The sequence below is a fragment of the Eleutherodactylus coqui genome, chromosome 4 (assembly GCF_035609145.1).
Source record: "Eleutherodactylus coqui strain aEleCoq1 chromosome 4, aEleCoq1.hap1, whole genome shotgun sequence".
Taxonomy (NCBI): Eukaryota; Metazoa; Chordata; class Amphibia; order Anura; family Eleutherodactylidae; genus Eleutherodactylus; species Eleutherodactylus coqui.
This window is the reverse complement of record NC_089840.1, coordinates 99,856,955-99,878,311: the sequence shown is the minus strand read 5'-3', so window position 1 is coordinate 99,878,311 and position 21,357 is coordinate 99,856,955. Positions and strand designations below refer to the sequence as shown.

The window sequence follows — 21,357 nt, the reverse complement described above, 5'->3', positions numbered from 1 at the left end:
TTAGCACTGCGGACTTGCAGTGGTGGGGTCCCAGTTTCACGTAAACACCAGAACTCCAGCACTGGAAATCACAGTGCTAAGCCAACACACCTGTTATTCCTGTTCAAAGCAGAGAAACAATATTTTGGTGAATTTTGCTAAAAATTGGCCCAATTTTTTATCACCTGGCTGATTATAACGAGCAGCATTACTCATGATAACATTCAACTAGTGTTTCATGCATGGAAAATGCTTCGCTTGTATTCTAAGACCAACTCCTTAGCTGTAGAGCCAGCAGATTGTCATTGTATGCTGTCATTTACTCTGTCAATAATTACACCTAAACCCTTCATTTTCGCCTTGCACAATGTTATACAGTAAGTCACACACGAAGGGGGATTTGTCCTCTTCAATGCCATTATGACTTTTCGTCTATAAAATGCTTTCTTTATGAATGATAATCATAGGGATGTGCTTTTGAATTAGCAAAGTATATTGCTACCTTAAAAGCAAAATAATTATATCTAATTTTTCTAGGTCAGTTTTTTTTAATTAGAAAATAACATTTTCTACTTAAAATTTTTTAAGTTAATTCACAGTGCACAATGCTATCTGTAATAATTATTGTCTCTTGTACGGCTATAACAGTGACATCAGAAAAGTCAATTAGACTCTGCAGGGCTGATGATTGAAGAACATTATTTTATGGGAGTCTGTAGAGCTATAATAATACAGCTTTAGATGACATTTTCACTTAAGAGTTGAAGTTGTATTTGCCATTGAAAGCTTGGATTTAAATCATTTATTTGCCCTATTGTTTAAATAAAACCCATTAGTGAAACTCTAATTCCCATTCACGACCAAAAAATACTCCCAAAAATCTTCTACTTCACAAATATAGGTTGCAGAAATGAATGGTATTCAGTTTGAGAAAGAAGCTAGTTGAAATAAGAAGTAACGTCCGAGAAAGATGTTGCTTACCTCAGTGGAAAGGATTAATTAAAGGATGGTTTATTAACTTGCAAAGGATAAAAGACTAGTTTGGTTTGCAATTGTTAGTTTTGAAAGGACCCGAACAGATTGATGGACACAGAGACACCACAGTCAATAGGAAATAGACATCACGGTGTTTTGTCATGCTGTGTAATTCTGGAAAAAAAGACAGTTGTCTTCTCATAAAGGAAGTTATTAGAGTTTAACAAGCACTAGGAGTCTAATGTACAAAAGAGCTAGAACATAGATTTGTTTCCATTCTCCTTTGTTCACAAACTGTTCAATTGATGAATTTCTGGAATTGTAGCTAAAGCTATGCTGACTATAGCTATAAATAGTGAAGGCTTTGCCATTGCCTGAGTTCTTTGTTAAAAATTACATTGTGAGTTTTTAATCCTTGAATTAGTTTTTCAGTTCTGGTTTAACAAGTAAATAATAAAAAAAAGACTAAACTTTATTTCTTCAAAATGCTTTATAGAAGTAAGAATCCTCTTCACATATACATTTGTCATTAATAGCACAGGGTGTACAGTTTATTCAATGGCCAAGAGGTACAATCCAGAGGCAGTGAGCAAGATTTTCCAATACTGTAATATTGATGGTTTATCCATAGGTGGGGCCATCAATATCTGGTCTACAAGACACCGACTCAGCACCTCCGCCAATCAGTTGAAGTAAATGGCTGAGACATTCGTAGTTACCCAGATGTATAGCAAAATACATGATTCTGGCTGTGCCTGGTACCACAGCTCACAGCAATTCATTCTTATTCTAGTGAATAGGACTGAAATGTAGTACCAGGTAGTCATAACCAAATATATATATATGGCCCTGTGTACCAGAGTATCATATTATGATTGATATTCCAGTTTTCCTTAACACTTACACTGAAGATGGATTTGGGTCTAATAGTAATAGACTTTTCCAGTCTTCTAGATAGCAAGCTACTAGATGCCACTCCAGACTGATGACTTACTACAACTTATTGAGTTATATTCTATGTATAAACAATCATTTTGGATTTTGCCAATGTGTATATATAGTAAGGTTGGTTATTTAACCCCTTACCATGCAACATGGCACTATTAATAGTGCCACTTACGGAACTGTTAAGTTGTGGTGATGTTGTGGTTACAGGCATCAGAAGATGTGCTTGCACCATTATCAGTGGACCTAAGCTGTAACTAATAGCTGACATCACTCTGTAATTATCGGGATCAGAAATAATACCTATCCTGGTCATTTAATCCCATAGATTCTGGGATCATCACATTAGCGCCCAACACAATCACCATCATTCCCAGGCCGGCCATGTATATATGCCTATTCAGCCCTACTTTTATTGTGCAAATATAGCACTATAAATATAAATACTGTCAATTCTTGATCTTCCTACAATTATGACTAGTTGAAAATGTTGAAGATGTTATCTGTTGCACACAGTGGCATTGAAAATGCATCACATCCAGCATTAAGAAAATACAGCTACATCAATGACAAATATAAGAAATATACACCTGTAGACCAGCGGAAATGAAATTGGTTCCTAAATGGGCAAATAAGCATTATGGGTAATAATCAATTAACAATGGTATTTGTTCACCTTTTAAGTCTATTTCAATTTGTGCTTTATAAAGATGATCAGGGAGGTGATGTTTTTTATGGACTCCTGTAGAAATCCGTGGTAAGTTTCAAAGAGGTTGTCTGGTTTCTGTACAACTTACCCCCCCCCCCCCTTCAATAAGGTTGCCTGTGTTAAAATGGAACTATTCTTACCTCTCCGCTATCGGTGGGATCCAGATCTGCAGCCCTGTTCTGGTCCCAGTGTTTATTTTGACAGATGATGTCACAGGAAATCAGGTGATCGCTGCAGCTAATGGAAGGTTGCAGTGCCATGTTCTGGAACTCCTGGCATGATGACACTTGGGATGTGAGCACTGATGCCAGGAGAATGAGCAGTGATGCTGCAACGTCTGATTGGCTGCAGCAGTCACCTGATTTCCTGTGACCTACTCTGCCAATACAGACATTGGGACCCCAGCAAGGGCGCAGCACTGGATCCAGATGGTGGCAGAAGGGTAAGCATAATGTTTTTATTTGACTACAGCGGGCCTTATTGAAGTGGGATGGTCTGGTAACTCAGTGAAGACTTATACACTTATTACGATAGTAGTTTAGGGCCTTTGAGTGGTGCATGAGTCAAAGTACAGCATAGAGCGAAGTCATGCACTACCCATTTGAGCCCTGTCCTCGATATAACGTAGTGCAAGAGTTTTTGCTGCAGTGTTCCTTTAATATTCGTGCCTGGAGTCTAATATTTTCAGTTTCCAGGTGTAGCTTACTTTTAAGAACTGCTAGTAGCTCTCTATGATCCTTTACAATAAGTGAAAATGTTTTCATTTCTCAGCTTTTATATCTGCTGCAAAATGTTCTCCTCAGCCGGCATCTGTCACAGTGAATAAGAGTCACATAAACATTTTATTTTGTAACTCATTGTATATTTATTTATGTAATAACAACAAAAGGCAAAGGTACCAGTAAATTAGTGGAAGAATCCGGCTACTTTGTTATGGTTCCAAACATATTTCCACTGAATTTTTTATTTGTCCTTTCTTTAGTTCTACATTGGAACTTATGTTGTGAATTGATGGCCCTCCATTTTTCTGATTTTGCAAATAAACTCATCACCTATTGCAAATGAAATGGTGTTGTTTCTCCCTGTTATATTTTCTGAAACTGTGATATTAATAGTCGATCCTTAGGACCAGCCACTAAAGTCGTTGTACCAAGATTGCAGTTATCCTCTATCTACAGGGGAATATCTTACTCTCAGACCCCCGCTGATATTGAGAACAGGGTTACCATGTCGCTCATCCTCCTCATTGTGGGGTTACTGCACCATCCCACAGTGAGGAGGAGACGGAATGGTGCTCTGGTCACACAAGCACACTAGCGCTCCATTCACTTTCACTGGGATTGCGGAAATGGCCAAGCAGCACCCGCTCAGCTGTTTCTGCAAATCCCATTAAAATGAATGAAGCACCGACCACGAATGCGCAACTTAGGCACCGTTCACAGTGAGGGATAGAGCGGGACATGGGAGTCCCATTCTCGAAATCAGCTGGGGTCTCAATAGTAGATGACTTCTACTCTTGGTAAAACTCCTTAAGTATTTGGTATGTGGAAGTTTAAATACCACCACCTCCAGGTAAAGGAAGGGGCGGAGACATTCATTGTCCTACCTATGCACTCTGCTGTACACTCACTTGCCGCTCGCTTCAATTCCTATGAATGTGGCTGTATTAACATGAGCGCTTTCAATATCGGTAAGTGAAAATCTGTTTTTAATGCAGGTCTGATGCAGTTTTGCATTAAACATGCTTGATTTGCATCAGAATGCTTGCATTTTGCATACTTGTTGTTTACACGTGTGAAAAAAAATTGTAAGTGGTTCCAATAGTAAAATGTTTAAATAACACTTCACACTTGTATCGTACTAACATGCTGTGCGTTTTGCTGCATTATTTTCCAGCTACCCCAGAAAAGTATGCTATTTCTAAACAAGCATCGCTCGAAAATAGCACAAGCTGCATTGTGTTTTTTTTTGGGGGGGGGTGGGGTGGGGTTGTGTATTAGCTCATTGAAGTGAATGGGTACTTTTCAAATGGGATTTCTGCCCATCTCCCAATTGGACAGAACTTGTGCATAAAAATTATCTGTGTAGATGTTACCAAATGCATAGCCCTATGTTTGCGTAAACAGTAAATGTAACATGTTACTTAGAATCATAGAATGGCAGAGTTGGAAGGGACCTCCAGGGTCATTGGGTCCAACACCCTGCTCAATGCAGGATTACTAAATCATCCCAGACAGATATTTGTCCAGCCTTTGTTTGAAGACTTCCATTGAAGGAGAACTCACCACCTCCTGTGGTAACATGTTCCACTCCTTGATCGCCTTCACTGTCTAATATCTAATTTGTGTCTCCTCCCTTTCAGTTGCATCCCATTGCTTCTTGTGTTATGCAAATGAGAATTGGGCTGATCCCTCTGCACTGTGACAGCCATTCAGATATTTGTAGACCCCCAGTAAGTCTCCTCTCAGCCTTCTTTTTTGCAAGCTAAACATTGCCAGATCCTTTAACCGTTCCTCATAGGACATGATTTGCAGCCCACTCACCATCTTGGTAACTCTTCTCTGGACTTGCTCCAGTTTGTCGATGTTTTTTTTTTTTTTTTAAAGTGGGGTGCCCAGAACTGGACACAGTATTCCAGATGAGGTGTGCCTAAAGAGAAGTAGAGAGGGATAATTCCTTCATGCCATCCAAACTCTATGCTTCTCTTAATACATCCCAGAATTGTTTGCCTTTTTGACTGCTGCATCACATTGTTGGCTTATGTTCAGTCTATGATCTTTTAGTAAACCCAAGTCTTTTTCACATGTGCTGCTGCCTAGCCCAATTCCTCCTATTCTGTATTTGCTTTTTTTCATTTTTCTTGCCCAGAAGTAGGGCCTATTTATTAAGCTGATCTGCTTGTTTTCTGTAATTGTATGTAATAGGAATAACCATTTAAAGGGAGATTGTTAGAAGCTTTTAATTTTTTTATTAAATTTTCTTAACCACAGTCCTTGATGTCTTCCATAAAATAAGAATTAACGGAAGAGGAAATTATTTTGCAGAATATAAAATCCATATAAAACACAGCATTTCAAGATCCCTAAGGATTTCAGCAACAGTCTAGCTACGGAAGGGAAAGTAATAATTTTGCCAAGTAAAAAGAAAACGAATACTGGAGAACTACTTTTGTGAAAAGTAGATGGGACTTGTCAAAAGAGCGCATGGCTATCCCATACCAACAGATCTACATATAATTTCCATCATAAACTGGTGTCAATGATATCAGAAATTTACAGCAGGTTTGACCTGGCATAAATTTCTGTGTAGGTGGACAGGGGAGCAGTGCGACTTTGAGTTAAGTGCATTGTGTGCCAGAGGAAATTATACTAAAGGCTCATTTACACACAGACAATCTTTCGAAGGATTGAAAGATTGACAGTTCTGGCGATCATTTTGCATAAAGTACCAATGAGCACTAATGCCCATTAGTACTTTATCGGCTTCATTTGCATGTAAATGAGCCTCCATCAGTGTTTGCAAATCCCAGCATGTGGTCTGGACTTTGTACTTAACTGCATTGTCTTCGCATGAGCTACCACGGGCTGTGAGCTGAATACAATGTAATCAGCTGCTCCCATGGAGAGCACAGTGTGCAATCCCTGCTATCGCTCTCCGGATGAATTAAGGAATTTATGCTCACCTGAAAATCATCATTAAGTCAGACCATGAAAGATGGAAGCGTTTACATGCAACGATAATCGCTAAAAGGCCGTTGTTTGAACGAATTTTGATAATCGTTGCATGTAAATGGGGCTTAAGACTGGCGTTGGAAATGCCGGGCTTGTTAAATTTCTTCCGTCATGTTTTGTATGTACAACTTCTACGCAGACCTGCAAACCCTGTGTAGTTTGATCCTACAGTCATACGCCTGTCCATTTATCTTCTTGTTCTTAATTTAGTTTATAGTTTGTTGCAATGTAAATTGATATGTCTGCATAGAAGCTAAAGACACAAAATAAAGGAAATTTTTAATCAAAACTATTTTTAAAGTTGCTCCATATTTTTCTGGTGAATTGGAACAATTAGGGGGGGGGTTCACACGTGTGTGTGTTTGTGCATACATAGGTGCATATATCTGCCACATATGGCAGATGTTTTCTTTTTCCCCGTGGGGAATAAAGAATTCCCTGTCATCTGTGACAGCAGCGGTAAGCCATTCCCTTAAAAACAAGGCAAACTAGTGTTAAAAATTAAAAAAAAACACATACTTCCCTTCCTTCAGCTGCTGGGGCTCAGCTGCGTCCTCTCTGCGCTGTCCCCGGCTCTGCAATGCAGTTCTTTGAGCAGGCGGGGATTTAAAATCCCTGCCTGCTGAAAGAGCTGCTTCCGATTGGCTGAGGTGCTCAGCCAATCACAGACAGCTCTTGCTGAATGACCTTTTCCTGCAAGATGGCACATGTGTGTGCCCTCTGGCAGCAGGGGTATGTGGAGTGGGCCTAAAAAGTGTGCCCATTTGATACAGTGTCGGCTATCTTTGACAAAAGGCGATAACTTCAATCACAGCCATTAACTATTGAGCTCTCAAAGACGACCCCATTCCTTCCTCTCTTACTCCTAAAAAATTAACAAAAAATTGCAGAGTGCTGTTCTGGCTGCCATGTATTTCTGACTATTATGGTATTATGGCCTGATAAAGCACTTTCAGAAACAAGCTATATATTGGGAAGAGTATTCTGGTTATGTTATTGTTAAGGTCTCCAGACAACACAGGTTATATTCACTATTAGGCCTCCGTCAGACGAGTATGTTATATGTGTGTGGAAAATGAGAGCTTCTAAAAACCAATGGGTTCCTATAGAAGCGTTCATATGTGAGGAGTTAGCAGCACAAAATGTCTCGCATCTTAAAAAGATAGAACATCCACTATGTTCGGTGTGCACTGGCAGGAGTTTCCATTAACTCCTATGGGAGTAGGAGCTAATGGAAACTCCTACACTGGGAATAGATTCCCTGCAGTTTACAGCAGGGCATTTAAATGGTGTTTGCCAGAAGCACCTTTTAAATGTCCCACTGTTCACTCCTGTTAGTCCCCGAGGGAATGAGGGGACGCCCCGTGGGTTCCGGTAATCCTGGTGGGAACTAACAGGTTTTTACAATGGGACACTTTTAAATGTCCTGCTGTAAACAGCAGGGTATTCCTCCTAACCCCCCCCCCCCAGCCTGCTGGGCAATTCCCCAGCAGAGGGGGGGCAGTAGGGAACCCCAACCTCTCTTCCCAAGGGAATTCCCTGTAACGGGGAGGGAGAGGGGGTTCCGGGCTTTCCCCAGGACTTCCCCCGAAAGCGTAGGATGAGGGGGTAGGGCTAGAGGGATGTGCCCCCCCAGATACGCTTCCCTCATGGTTTGCTGTGGGGATGCTCTGAGAACCCCCATAGCCAACCATGAAGGTGATGTGGCTGGGTGGGGAAGCAGAAACCTCTATCAAGCCCCCACCCACTTTATATGCGCTATGGGGTTATCCCTCGGGATTTCCTCACAGCAGAGAGAGACAGCACTGCTATGGGGGGTTTCCCCAGAGCAGGGACAGTGAGCAGAGCTATTCAGGGTTTCCCCATAGCATGGAGAGACAGAGTAGGGCTATGAGGAAACCTGCATAGCTCAGCTCACTGCCCCTGCTCTGGGGAAATCCTGAAGCCCTGTGAGGCTTCTTCCCTCTCCTCCTGGAGCAGCTGCGCTTCTCCAAGCACAGCTGCTCCGGTGAATAGGCAAAGTTTCATGCGCTGCGCATATGAAACATTGCGCGTTCACATATTTTATGCATATGTGAGCAGCGGTTTTTTTTTCGTGTGCATAAAAACACGCTCGTCTGACCTGAGGCCTTAGTGCAAGACAGTGTCTAAAATTTCCACATAAAGGCAATTGGAGTCACTCATACCCCAACACCTGCCATGGGGTATCTGCCTTGATAAGGATGATTCTGCCTGGATTCTGCACCCCTAGCAGCAACACACTTTAAAATATCCTTCTTAGTAAAATGGCTATGTCAATAGAAAAATATAAAAGTTATAACTTTTTGAAATCTAGGAGTCAAAAAAAAAGAAAAATCAATTGCGAGTGAAGAGCTTAAGCTAGAGATCAGCCTTGGAGCATTTATGAACATATTCTCATGGACCTAAACATCTGCATTTATTAAATTGTTATTTTTCACAAAACGTTCCTTTTTATAAGCAGGTGTGATTCTAGTATTAGAGTTGAGCAGCCGTGGGGGATTTAAATTGTCAAAAACAACTTTGATACATTTAGCTGATAGTCACAACTTTTTCAATTTTGTGACTCCATCACATTAAAGAGAAAAAAAGTTACAACCACATTACGTTTTGTGCATTACAGAGAGCAAAATTATGCGAGTTCTGGAGATTTTCATGGGACCGCATTATAAAAGTAATGCTGTGATAAGTGCATGAGCAGCAAGCAATTTTGGCTGTGACCATTTGAATGAATATGAACAGACAGTGAACACAATGGGCAGTTTGCCTCTAGCTAAACACATTTGAAAAGGACTATTGAGAGGTATATATTGTGAACAAAGAAAACACCTGACATTTAAATATATGTATAATGACTCAATTTCAAGTAAAGCTTCACTAGCTTGGTGCTAGTAGTCTGACAATTACTGAGGAGCATTGGCTGAATAGCAGCATCAAATAATTGGAATATTACACCTAGTTATGTGTGTCGTTCTTTGAAAAAAAATCTGCAACGGAGAAAAGTTCTGACCTAAATTTTTGGAAAATGGGAAAAGAATAGTTTTTATGAGATGGTTGACTTAAGAGCTGAATGAACAAACGTAAGGGAATGTGACATGGTTGTTCAGTAGTAGAAATCAGCTATGAAGCTCTTAGTGGTTCAGAAGAAGTGTATTTTTAAGTGTCATGTTTTTTTATATTTAACTATAATGGTTTGTTAGACTGAAAACCTCCTATTGTCTGTGGCACAAAGTTATGATTATAGTTTGTGAACACAACAAGATGTAAACACAAGATAAGAGTATAAGGCCTCCTTCCCACGAACGGATTTACGCCGCGTAAATTCGCGGCAAAAATCCGCTGCGTTGCACCCTGCTATTAGGTTCTATTGAACCTAATAGCACAATGCTCACGATGCGTAATTCCACCGCGGAATTACGAACCGCGATTTCTCCCGTCCTCACCCGCAGCATGCTCTATTTGCTGCGGGTGAGGACGGGCTGTACGCGCTGACGGCTTCCATTGCAGTCAATGGAAGCCGTCCGTTCACGCTATCTCCCGCTGCAACCAGCGGGAGATAGCGTGAAAAAACGCTTCCCCACCTACCGCCGCAGCGTCATTTGACGCGGCCGGCGCGTCACGTGACACTGCCAGCCGCGTCATGTGACGCGGTGGGCGTGTCACACGACGCGACGGCGGTGGGCGGGGAAGCGTTTTCACGCTATCTCCCGCAGGTAAGTATAGGGGCTCTGGGGGGCGCCGTGACGGGCTTCACTGCGTAATATTACGCGGCGGAGCCCGTCACGCTCGTGGGAAGGAGGCCTAAAGTTTGAAAGTAATTAGCAAGATCAGATTTTTATCTAATTCTCACAACTAATTGAGCAATTCCAAATCCCACAACAGCACCTACATCAAATTCTTACAAATTGGACATTTCTTAATATTACTTTTATGACCCATTAGAAAAAAGTGAAATGGGAAGATGACTTGAATACCCCTATTTTAGATGAATAGCAGTTATCCATTTTCACAGCCATATCGAAAGGCTATAAGTGTATGAAATATTTTGAAAACTCTTACAAGATCACGTGCAAATGCTCCCCAACTCCTCTAAAACTAAAGTTTTCCCCTGAACCTATGGTGGAGAGGCAGTTAAGTGATATTGCAGTTTTGGTTTTACTTTCTATCGCTCTCAAGTCATTTCTAACAACTCTTCAGACTGTTCTACTGCATTACATACTCTTATTGTTAGTAGAATGAGAATCACTCAACTTTGGAAGGATAATTATATTCCTTCTCAAAGGACGTAATAAGAGGAGTTAATGATAATTGCTGGTTTGAGTATTTATTTACTCATGCTTTCAATAACAAAGAATATACAACTAAATGCAAGGTATGGTCTGATAGCAGTTCTAACCGTGCAAGTCAAAATATTTGCTAATGTGTCTTCATCTACCAATCTAGGCTCTGCTACTAGTAGAATAGCTGCATTTTGTTTATTTTTTTTTCTCCTTTTGATTTATATGGGAGTTTGTAAACTTCCATTCCAATTTTTTTGTGACATACCACCAAAGTTTATGTATTTTAAATTTTGTACTTTTTGAAACATTCACATAAAAATACATTTTAAAAAGTAATATACCGCATATAGAGGTTTTCTGGTTTGGACAACCCAACGAAGTTGGACAGCTGGTCAAATCTTAGATAATTGTGGGAATTTACTGTGCTTTAACTGCATGACAAAGATGTTTTTCACACTTGGCAGGGATGATGGTTCTCACAAATGTGGTAGACTTAGTTTTTGACTTTAAAGGACAAAGGCCTGCTATATACAATGCGTTAGGCAACCTGCACATGGGCAGATTTGTATAGCAAAATCCGGAGCTGGCATCCGCCACCGAATTCCGCAGCAAATCTAGCTCATAGCTTGCTATGACAAAACATAATTTCCTGCCCATGAGTGGAAATTTATTGTGATTTATCGCTCACAGGAGGGAAATTGCAGCATGCTGCGATTTTGTGTGGGCTATGCATGGACGGCTTCCATTGTAGTATGGGCGTTGGAGTCGCGTCATCGCCATAGCGACAGTGCGGCATTATCTGTACTCTGCATTGGGCCGGCTGGCACATTTGCAGCACAGAAAGAAGATGTCGGATAGGTATGCTGGGGTTGCTGGCCAGGCACTGGGTTGAACTCTGCTGCAAGATTCCCCACTCGGGGTCCGACCCGGCCGTGTGCCCGGGGCCTTAGGCTTTGTAATATGCTGTAAAAAAAAATGCTAAAATGTGTGTTCAAAATGGCCTAATTTAAAATACACCAGTAAAAATACCGTAAAGCTCCCACAACTTTAAAAAATTGCAGGTCTTATGTAGTGCACTCCCTCTCCCATTGTGCTCATGTGCCATTTTTTGCCACCGTTTCAGGATGCCACTAAGGCAAATCATGTGAAGACACTTTGAATAATTCTGGTAATTTCTGAAACATGTTGCCAATGATTAACCATTGCCATCGGTACTTGTGCATTATACTTTTTGAACCTAGGGAAATCAGTTATCCATTTTTTGAGCATTCTCTAAACATTAAGTCACTGAAGACAGCAAAAACCCCAAAACAACAAAAAATGGGGCTCACAGAAATAAGTACTTCATGTCTGTAGACATCAGGGGGTTTTCCTCCTCCTCAGGAGTTGGTGGGTGTGTATTATTAGCAAACTGACACTGGGTGGAGCCAGCAATGTAATGTGAGATGAGGACATGCAGGAAATACTTGAGCAAGTGGCATGGCATCTACTTCCACTGTGCTCTTTGGGCAGTGCAGAAGCTAATCTGCTGATTTAGAGGGAGGTGGAGCATAAGGTCATGTGACCTATGATGCAAACTACGTTCCTTCCCACCCCTTCCTAATGCTGGCAAGGAAAAGGGTGAGGTCAGTTATTTGACCAGGATTGGCTGATCGGACTGAGCCCCCTAATGGGGGTGGTACCTATCTGGTCCATAAAAGGCAAGTCTGCACTGGGCTAAGATGGCTTATCACATTTAGTTTCAGCAAGGTTTTTTTTAAAAATATCACAGAATTAAATGGCGTTTTAAGGTCTTAATTCCCCATGCAGGGGGCTAAATATTACAAGTTTTGAAAATTATGAACTTAAATATAACATGTCATTCCAATAGCAAAATGAGTAAGAAGGAGGGGGGTAACAAAGTACAGATAACAGGTGGTGGTCAAGGAGCTGCATCTTTTCTCCATAGTTTATGTAGTTGGGAGTCATATCTAGTTAATGGTGGGCAGATTAGGTAGTTGAGATATTTTATTACAGTATAGCCCTGGGGCTTCCAAGTGATTAATTCAGGGTTGCCAACCATTCACAAAATTGGCCAGAGAATCTATTCTGATTGCATGTAGGCTTTCGTGCAGCATAGATATCCTATTAATGACTTTTGGGAAAGAAAGATTTGTGGATTTCTATCTAAAGGCATTGTGGATTCTTGTGGCCATACAAATAAACTGTAAGTTTACGAACTCTAAACCTAATACGTGGTGGGCGATCTCCTAGTAGGAAGACCGAAAGGGACTTTGGTATTGGATTTATGAACATGTGGTTACTAGGCTACAAACCTGTGTCCATAGCCTGTCCACTACTGGGCATGACCACCAGGTATGGAACATGCTCCCTGTTTCTTGAGAATTGTGAAAACATAGCGAGGATGTTGATGGGAACAGGTAGTGTACCCTTTGTGGAACAAAGTATGTTCTATGTTGAATCTTAATTGAGGTTTATATAAGGGAGACCAGATGGCTACTTTTTAGATATAGTTGTGCAGCAATGTTGCTATCTTTCTGGTGTCATCTCTATCCCCAAGTCCTCCTCCCATTTTCTCATGGAAAGAAATTTCTCTTCATTAGTAGGTTGGTTTAGTATATAGTAAATATGTGAAAGAGCACCTCTCTGGTAGGGGTCATTAGTGCATAAGTTTTTAAAAGGGTTAAGTTTGGGGAGTGAGGAGGGCAGGGAAAAGGAATGAATAAAATGAAACACTTAGTTGATCTGTAGGAAGTTTTGTATGGGTTTTTTTTCAATGTGGCATAGAATTGTTGTATTGTGCAAAGTTTAGACTTATCGAAGAAATTACATAATGTGGTTAGCTGATTTTGTCTCCATCATGTAAAACTAGAAAGGTCCATACTCGGTGGGAACTGTGCCTTATCTAGGAGCGCTGTGGCTTTGGAATAGGTTCATAGTTTGAAGAGGATCTTTTTTAATTGGTGTTGGGGCTCACTGAGACTTCCTGCTGTTTTATTGTGTCCTGCAGAGAGGAGAGGGAGGTGGAGGGAGAGATCTGCAGACTGCATGTAGGTTTCTCTGTCTTATCAGTTCTGTAGTGCTTGGCCTTCTTCTGTATATCAGCACTCTCTTGCTGATTAATCATCACTACTGCTGTCTGGGGATTCCTCAGAAACAGCTCAGCTCCTCTCCTCTCCGGCTGTGTAGGTCGGGTTTAGCAGTCGGCAGTGCCGGCAGCGCTATCATGGGACTCCCAGCGGCCCTCTAATACCTCCTCACCTTGATCCAGGGGCTGTGTCCAGGTATGTGACCTTGTTGCACTGGCTTTGGATTGTTGTTCGATTATACTGGCTTTGGGTTGTTGCTCCAGTGGATTCTTCTAAAAAAAAAAAAAAAATAAAAGAAGGTCCTGGTTTCTATTCTCAGCAGGCCCAAGAGGCTGCAATATAGATAAGTAGCAGAAGAGCTGGAGAAACTCCCTCTCCATTGCCCAGCTGCTTAGGAGGGTCTCTCGCAGGTCTGGGAAAGAGGCACATATCTGTTTTTTTGCACTTTTCTCCTATGGCAGAGGAGCTTCTTCTTCCTGTGACTGTTCTCCTTGCTGCCTTAGCCACTAGAGATGAGCGAGCATACTCGTCCGAGCTTGATACTCGTTCGAGTATTAGGGTGTTCGAGATGCTCGTTACTCGAAACGAGCACCACGCGATGTTCGAGTCACTTTCATTTTCTTCCCTGAGAAATTTGCGCGCTTTTCTGGCCAATAGAAAGACAGGGGAGGCATTACAACTTCCCCCTGCGACGTTCAAGCCCTATACCACCCCCCTGCAGTGAGTGGCTGGCGAGATTAGGTGTCACCCGAGTATTAAAATCTGCCCGCCCGCGGCTCGCCACAGATGCATTCTGACATAGTTCAGGGAAAGTGCTGTTGATGCCGGAGCTGCTATAGGGAGAGCGTTAGGAGTATTTTAGGCTTCAAGAACCCCAACGGTCCTTCTTAGGCCATAGAAATCGCAGATCGCACCTATGTGCGATCTGCGATTCCTGTTCTCTTCTCTACATGCGCTCAATGGGGCCGGCGGCAGCAGCGCCGACCCCATTGAGAACATATAGAAGACAAATCATTCTTCTCTTCCACAGCTGTAACAGCTGTGGCAGAGAAGAACGATGTTTGCCCATTGAATTCAATGGAGCCGGCAATACAGCAGCTTCCACTGAAAGCAATGGGCTGCCGGCGATCGCGGAATGAATTGTCGGGAAGGGCTTAAATATAGAAGCCCTTCCCTGCAATTCATCCAGAAATGTGTTACAATAAAAATATATACCGTATATACCGGCGTATAAGGCGACGGGGCGTATAAGACGACCCCCCAACTGTCACCTTATACGCCGGGAATACAGCGGAGCAAAGAATAAAATTCATTACTCACATCCCCCGGCGGTCTGCGGCACTGCTGCAGGATGTCGCTCCCTCCTGGTCCCCGGCAGAGCATTGCTTTCTGGACACAGGGCTTGAAATCCACGCCTCCAGAAAACACACGTGCCTTCAGCCAATCACAGCCATTCAATGACATCATTGTCATTGGCTGTGATTGGCTGAAGGCACGTGTGTTTTCTGGAGGCGGGGATTTCAAGCCCTGCGTCCAGAAAGCAATGCTCTGCCGGGGACCAGAAGGGAGCGACAGCCTGCAGCAGCGCCGCAGAACGCCGGGGGAAGTGAGTAATGATTTTTATTCTTTGCTCCGCTGTATTCCCGGCGTATATGGTGACAGTTGGGGGGTCGTCTTATACGCCCCGTCGCCTTATATACGGTATATATTTTTATTTTTACACATTTCTGGATGAATTGCAGGGAAGGGCTTCTATATTTAAGCCCTTCCCGACAATTCATCCCGCGATCGCCGGCAGCCCATTGCTTTCAGTGGAACCTGCTGTATTGCCGGCTCCATTGAATTCAATGGGCTAACATCGTTCTTCTCTGCCACAGCTGTTACACCTGTGGCAGAGGAGAACAATCTTTATGCTGACAGTGCGGGGGGGGGGGGGCACTCTTGCCGCTATTGTGGCTTAATACTGGGACCTGTGAACTTGAGATGCAGCCCAACATGTAGCCCCTCGCCTGCCCTATCCGTTGCTGTGTTGTTCCCATCACTTTCTTGAATTGCCCCGATTTTCACAAATGAAAACCTTAGCGAGCATCGGCCATATACAAAAATGCTCGGGTCGCCCATTGACTTCAATGGGGTTCGTTACTCGAAACGAACCCTCGAGCATCGCGAAAATTTCGTCCCGAGTAACGAGCACCCGAGCATTTTGGTGCTCGCTCATCTCTATTAGCCACGCCTCTCTGGTTTATCACATTTAACACCAGTCAACCATCAGGGCTGGTGGTGCTTTTGTTGTTTTGTTCTACTATTTTTACTGACGTGTATCTATACTAGCATCACTTATATAAGCTCCTGATGAACTTCTTTATGAAGGGAAAGGCGTTGAGCAGATATTAAAGCTAACAGTGCAGATTTATCAGCACAGGCACTAGCATTGTTATATCTCAGCTGGAGAGAAAAGACTTATCAGTGCATATCACAGTAATAGGGAAATGGAGAACTCACTGAGAGTGTGCTGTAGTGCTACCTAATGCTACTGGAGTGTGCTCTGTTAGAGCAGATACTGAGCAGATATAGCTGTGGTTCACTTCAGCCAGATAGCCAGGACTATCATGCATCCTTAATAATAGGGAAGAACCTATTGTGTGTGGGCTGCATTGTGAGCTAATGCTACTGAGTGTGCTCTGATATAAAGCAAGAGTAGATACTACCAGGGCTAGCATCACAGACTTGGCACAGGCACTAACAGTGGTTCACTTCAGCTTGAGAGGAAAGACTATCAATATGTATCAATAGTATAAGAGGAGAACCGACAGTGTGCTGTGGTGTAAGAAAATGTGGCTGAGTATGTGCTCATATGTGAAGGAATTATCAATATTTAGATACTATCAACAGTGAACTATACATCTCTAGCGTTCCTTGCAGAAACCCAGCCTTGTTCTAGGTTTCCTCACTCCTGCTAAATCCACTTCCTGTCTCCCTTTTCTGGCTCTGCCCTGCTACTAATTAGGACTTTCTAAATAAGCCTAGCCCTGCCAATCCATCAGTGTGTGATTATTGTGTAATGAAAACAAAGGTTTGGTACCATGTTAGCCAGTAGAGTCAAATGTGATTGTTCCCAGCAAGAGAAACCATGTAATCTTGTAGATATATCTTATAATAGCCCAAAAAAATACACAATGTTATAGTGAGCTTGTGAACCTCTTGGGTTGTTCTTCAGGCTGAAATGGAATAGATCAGAAGAGGCGTGAATATTTATAGACATTTATGACATACATACTTATGACAAGGCACATACATGGATGTGATTGGTTTGTACTTAAAAGGAATATTGCAACAGAAACATAAACATTTTTAACTAGACACTGATAAGGGAGTGAAAGTTTTATGGTCTCTAAATTACTGTTGGGGGGGGGAGGGTCACCAAGGTCACCAAGCCAGCAGTTTTATCTGTGTTAAAGATATGTTATACTTGCCATTCACCTATAAAACCTCGGCAATAATTCAATCCTCCATTGAACGTGTCAACAGCTCCCGAATTCTTCTGTGGTTTGTGACTTGAAACCACCCTTCAATATCAAAACTCTCATATCTCCTAAGTCATGTCCATGATTAGAAAAGTGCTCGGCCACACGTAATTCTGTCTTCCTCTGTATAATTGTATGGTGGTGAGATCTCCCTTATCAGTGTCTAGTTAAAAATGTTTGTGTAACTGTTGCAGTGTTCCTGGCCTGACGACCCCCCTCAACAATAATTCAGGGACCATAAAACTTTCACTCCCTTATCAGTGCCTAGTTAAAAATATTTGTGTACCTGTTGCAGTGTTCCTTTTAAGTACAAACCAATCACATACATGTCTGTGCCTTGTCATAAGTATATATGTCCTAAGTGTGTATAAATATTCATGCCTCTTCGGATCTATTCTATTTAGCCTGAAGAAGAACCCGAGAGGTTTGTAAGCTCGCTATAACATCATGTATTTTTGTTAGCCATTAAAAGGTATCATATCTACAAGATTAAGTGGTGTCTCTTGCTGGGAACAGTCACATATGATTATTGTGTTCCACCACCTTGATCAAGCTCCTCTACAAGCAGTACCGATACCTATTGCTGCTGACCTTTGGCTTCCATTGACTATGCTTCTGTCTCATTCCATTTGTACTACATATCAATACCTCCTGCTGCTGACTTTTGGCTTCTATTGACTGTGCTTCCATCTCATCCCTTTGTATCACATACTGTGACTTCCTGATATCGACTAAACTTTTTGACTACTCTTCAACTACAACAGTGCCTCTAATTCAGCATCGGTAAGACGCAATAGTGTATTTTTGAGAGTCCCAATCACTTACTATACATCATTATCAAGTAGGAGATTGAGCTTAATACTTATGAGAACTTTCCCTATAGTTTGGAGCAGATGCCCATGTGCTATGGAATTGTAATATTAACCATAGGGTTGCCTTTATATGTGTTGTGTCTTTTTGGCCAATTATTTTAATAAATTTATATTAAGTTATATTTTAACAGGGACCTTATTTCTAGGTTTCCAAATTCTCTCTAAACAAAGTGGCTAGCTGAATAATAGCCTTGATGCATCTCAAATAACTTAAGATTTCATTATCTGTGGTGTCCAAATTTGTATTGGTCTTTAATGCTTTAGTAGACAATTTACTTATATTTTGTTGTCTTATGTATCATGAATCTGTTTTAAAATGTGAATCGAATGAACTCTATTAGTTTGTTTACAATAAGGTTGAAACAGCTTAACCTGGTGGTACGGGAAAAGGGCCCAAAAAGAGACCTAAAGTAATCCTGGTTGATCCAGAGAAAGATTAAGGCATTCAGAGAAGTTTTTAAAGCACTAGGTTATGTTACATAAAATAATAGGATTATAAAATTTCTTAACTTTTTTTTCCAGTGCCTCGTATTTGAAGATGCCCCAAATGGAGTTAAAGCTGGTCTTGCAGCTGGCATGCAAGTGGTTATGGTTCCTGATGAAAATCTGAAACGAGATCTTACGAAGGAAGCAACATTGGTGCTAAACTCTCTGGAGGAGTTTAAACCAGAATTATTTGGTTTGCCACCTTATGAATAGACCTACTAATATAGTTTGTTAGTAGCACGTAATGTTTGTCATTAATTTTTTTAAAATGATAATTCAAACGAATACAATTTAAATAAATTTGCCTCAATTTAATTGTTTCTGTTTATTTGGAGAAATATAATAACATTGTTCAGTGAAATTGTGATGTACTGTAGGTATCCTTCAATCACATTCCAACCAAAAATGTATTTATTTGGTTCAATCACTTTTTTAACCAGTTAACAAAAAATTTTGTCGGAGGTAACTATATTGCTACATGACCAGTGCACCTATTTTAGACCTTGACCAAAACAATTTATGGTACATTGTAAGGCAGTAATGGCGAACCTTTTAGAGACAAAGTGCCCAAACTGCAATCCAAAACCCACTTAGTTATTGCAAAGTGCCAACACGTTAGAGGGCAGGGCAGTTTGAAAATAGATAGGGTGCAGATTTTATATGCTTTTTGAATGCGGAAATACTGCGAAATTTGCCACGGAAAGTTCTGCTCAGGACATGCTGCAGCATTTCCACCATGTCTAAACATACCCCAGTACTAATAGTGACCCCCACAGTGGCTCCAGCAGTAATAGTAACCCTCACAGCTGCTCCAGCAGTAATAGTGACCCCCCACAGCGGCTCCAGCAGTAATAGTGACCCCCCACAGCGGCTCCATCAGTAATAGTGACCCCCACAGCGGCTCCAGCAGTAATAGTGACACCCCACAGCGGCTCCAACAGTAATAGTGACACCCCACAGCGGCTCCAGCAGTAATAGTGACCCCCCACAGCAGCTCCAACAGTAATAGTAACCCCCCACAGCAGCTCCAACAGTAATAGTGACCCCCCCACAGCGGCTCCAGCAGTAATAGTGAGCCCCCCAACAGCTGCTCTTGTAGTAATAGTGACCCCCATCCCCCACAGCAGCTCCAGCAGTAATAGTAACCCCCCCACAGCGGCTCCAGCAGTAATAGTGACCCCCCCACAGCAGCTCCAGCAGTAATGCTATTACTACTGGTGCCGATATAGGGGACACTATTACTAATGATATCCTGTATATCATCCCCCGTAGTAATAGTGACCCCCTGAGACCCATATTCTTACCACGTCCTCCTTGTTGAAGCACCACTGCTCCTCTGCTCGGCACTGCTGCAGATGTCAGTGTGACGTCCAGACACTTCCTCCCCTCTGTTTTCGCGGAACCAAGGAGGTGACGTCAGGGGAGGAGGATCCTGGGTGAACACTGACATCACAGTGTGCACCTGGGATCAGGACCGCTGAGTGAATACCGTCCGGGAAGCCGCAGCACCCTGTACGGTACTCACTACCGTGGTGAGCAGCCACTGGCGCGCGCACGCCAGCGGGGAGGGCTCTGTGTGTCACAGGTTCACAACCACTGTTGTAGGGTGTATGGTAGGGCCAACAAGGTTGAAGCCAACTAGGGGTGTACTAGGCAGGGGGTCAGTTCCCCAGAGACTTTTAGGCCTGCAGAATCTCATCTCCCTTTAAGATAAAACACCCCAATAATAGCGCTGACACATGGAAGAAAGCTGCGCAGCATGCACCGGTCAGCTGAGCGCCTTCTTTTGTTTGGTCTGGTGCTTTCTTCTGTCACAGTAGGAACTAAGTGCTCTGAATTGCCAGACCAGTGTTAGGAGGAGGATGTCAGCTGAAATATGCATGTGGTGCAACCCTGCTGTGAGTGTCAACACTATTTATGGGTTTGATAGGGGCATTATAAGGGCAATGCAATCATGTTGACCTAGGACATCTTTCATGCTGCTCAGTCGTTACTGTGCCCATTTCTCGATTCACATAGCCTTGGTGGGCCAGTGTGGGTGCATGGGGGGGGGGGGGGGGATACACGATCATTTAATGGCGGCCGCAGAGGGAACCCAATATCACTTAATGGTGGCCACAGAAAGGACATACCATTAGTACTTCCCTTCTGCAGTGACCATTAATTGTGGGTCCCCTCTGATGCCACCATTATAATTTAAAGGAGTTTTCCATGCATTTTGTATTTTCGACCTATCCTCAATAGCTGTTTGGGTTCCACCACTTGGGATCCCGACCGATCAGCTGTTCCTGCACCCACTGTCACAGACATAAAACACAGCATGGAGCGAAAGAATATTGCTCTGACCCCTGTTTAGTAGCTGGTGCTTATAATTGCAAGTGCAGCTTTCATTGAGTTTAATGGGAGTTGTGCTTGCAATTGTAAGTAGTGGCCACTACATGGGCTGAAGCCATCTGTTTCTGCTCTGCACCCTGTGTTTTGCCAGGACTCGCTCAGGACTCCAACCAATCAACTATTGATGACTTAACCTCAGGATGGGTCATCAATGAAAAAAAAATGCCTGGAAAACTCCTTTAAATTCTAATGCTTGCCACAGTGGGGAAGAATTATTACTTATTGGTGGGAGGACACACAAAGCACAAAATTCCTTTGTGGGAGCAACGAAGGAATGCAATTATTTTTTATGGGGCCACAGATGGGCCACAATTGTTTTGGGGGTAATAAAATGGCTAATAATACTGTGTCGGGG

The 21,357-nt window shown here is 42.4% G+C and overlaps 1 protein-coding gene across 1 annotated transcript in view; it reads left to right on the top strand.

Annotated features, from left to right (window-relative positions):
- Nucleotides 1-18,923, top strand: part of PUDP (pseudouridine 5'-phosphatase) — a 272,258-nt gene extending 253,335 nt beyond the window's left edge. Inside the window, exon 4 of the mRNA XM_066599922.1 lies at nt 18,645-18,923. Coding sequence (XP_066456019.1) covers nt 18,645-18,821 — 177 coding nt within the window. The 3' untranslated portion in view covers nt 18,822-18,923. The remainder of the gene's footprint in view (nt 1-18,644) is intronic.
- The last annotated feature ends 2,434 nt before the right edge of the window (nt 18,924-21,357 follow it).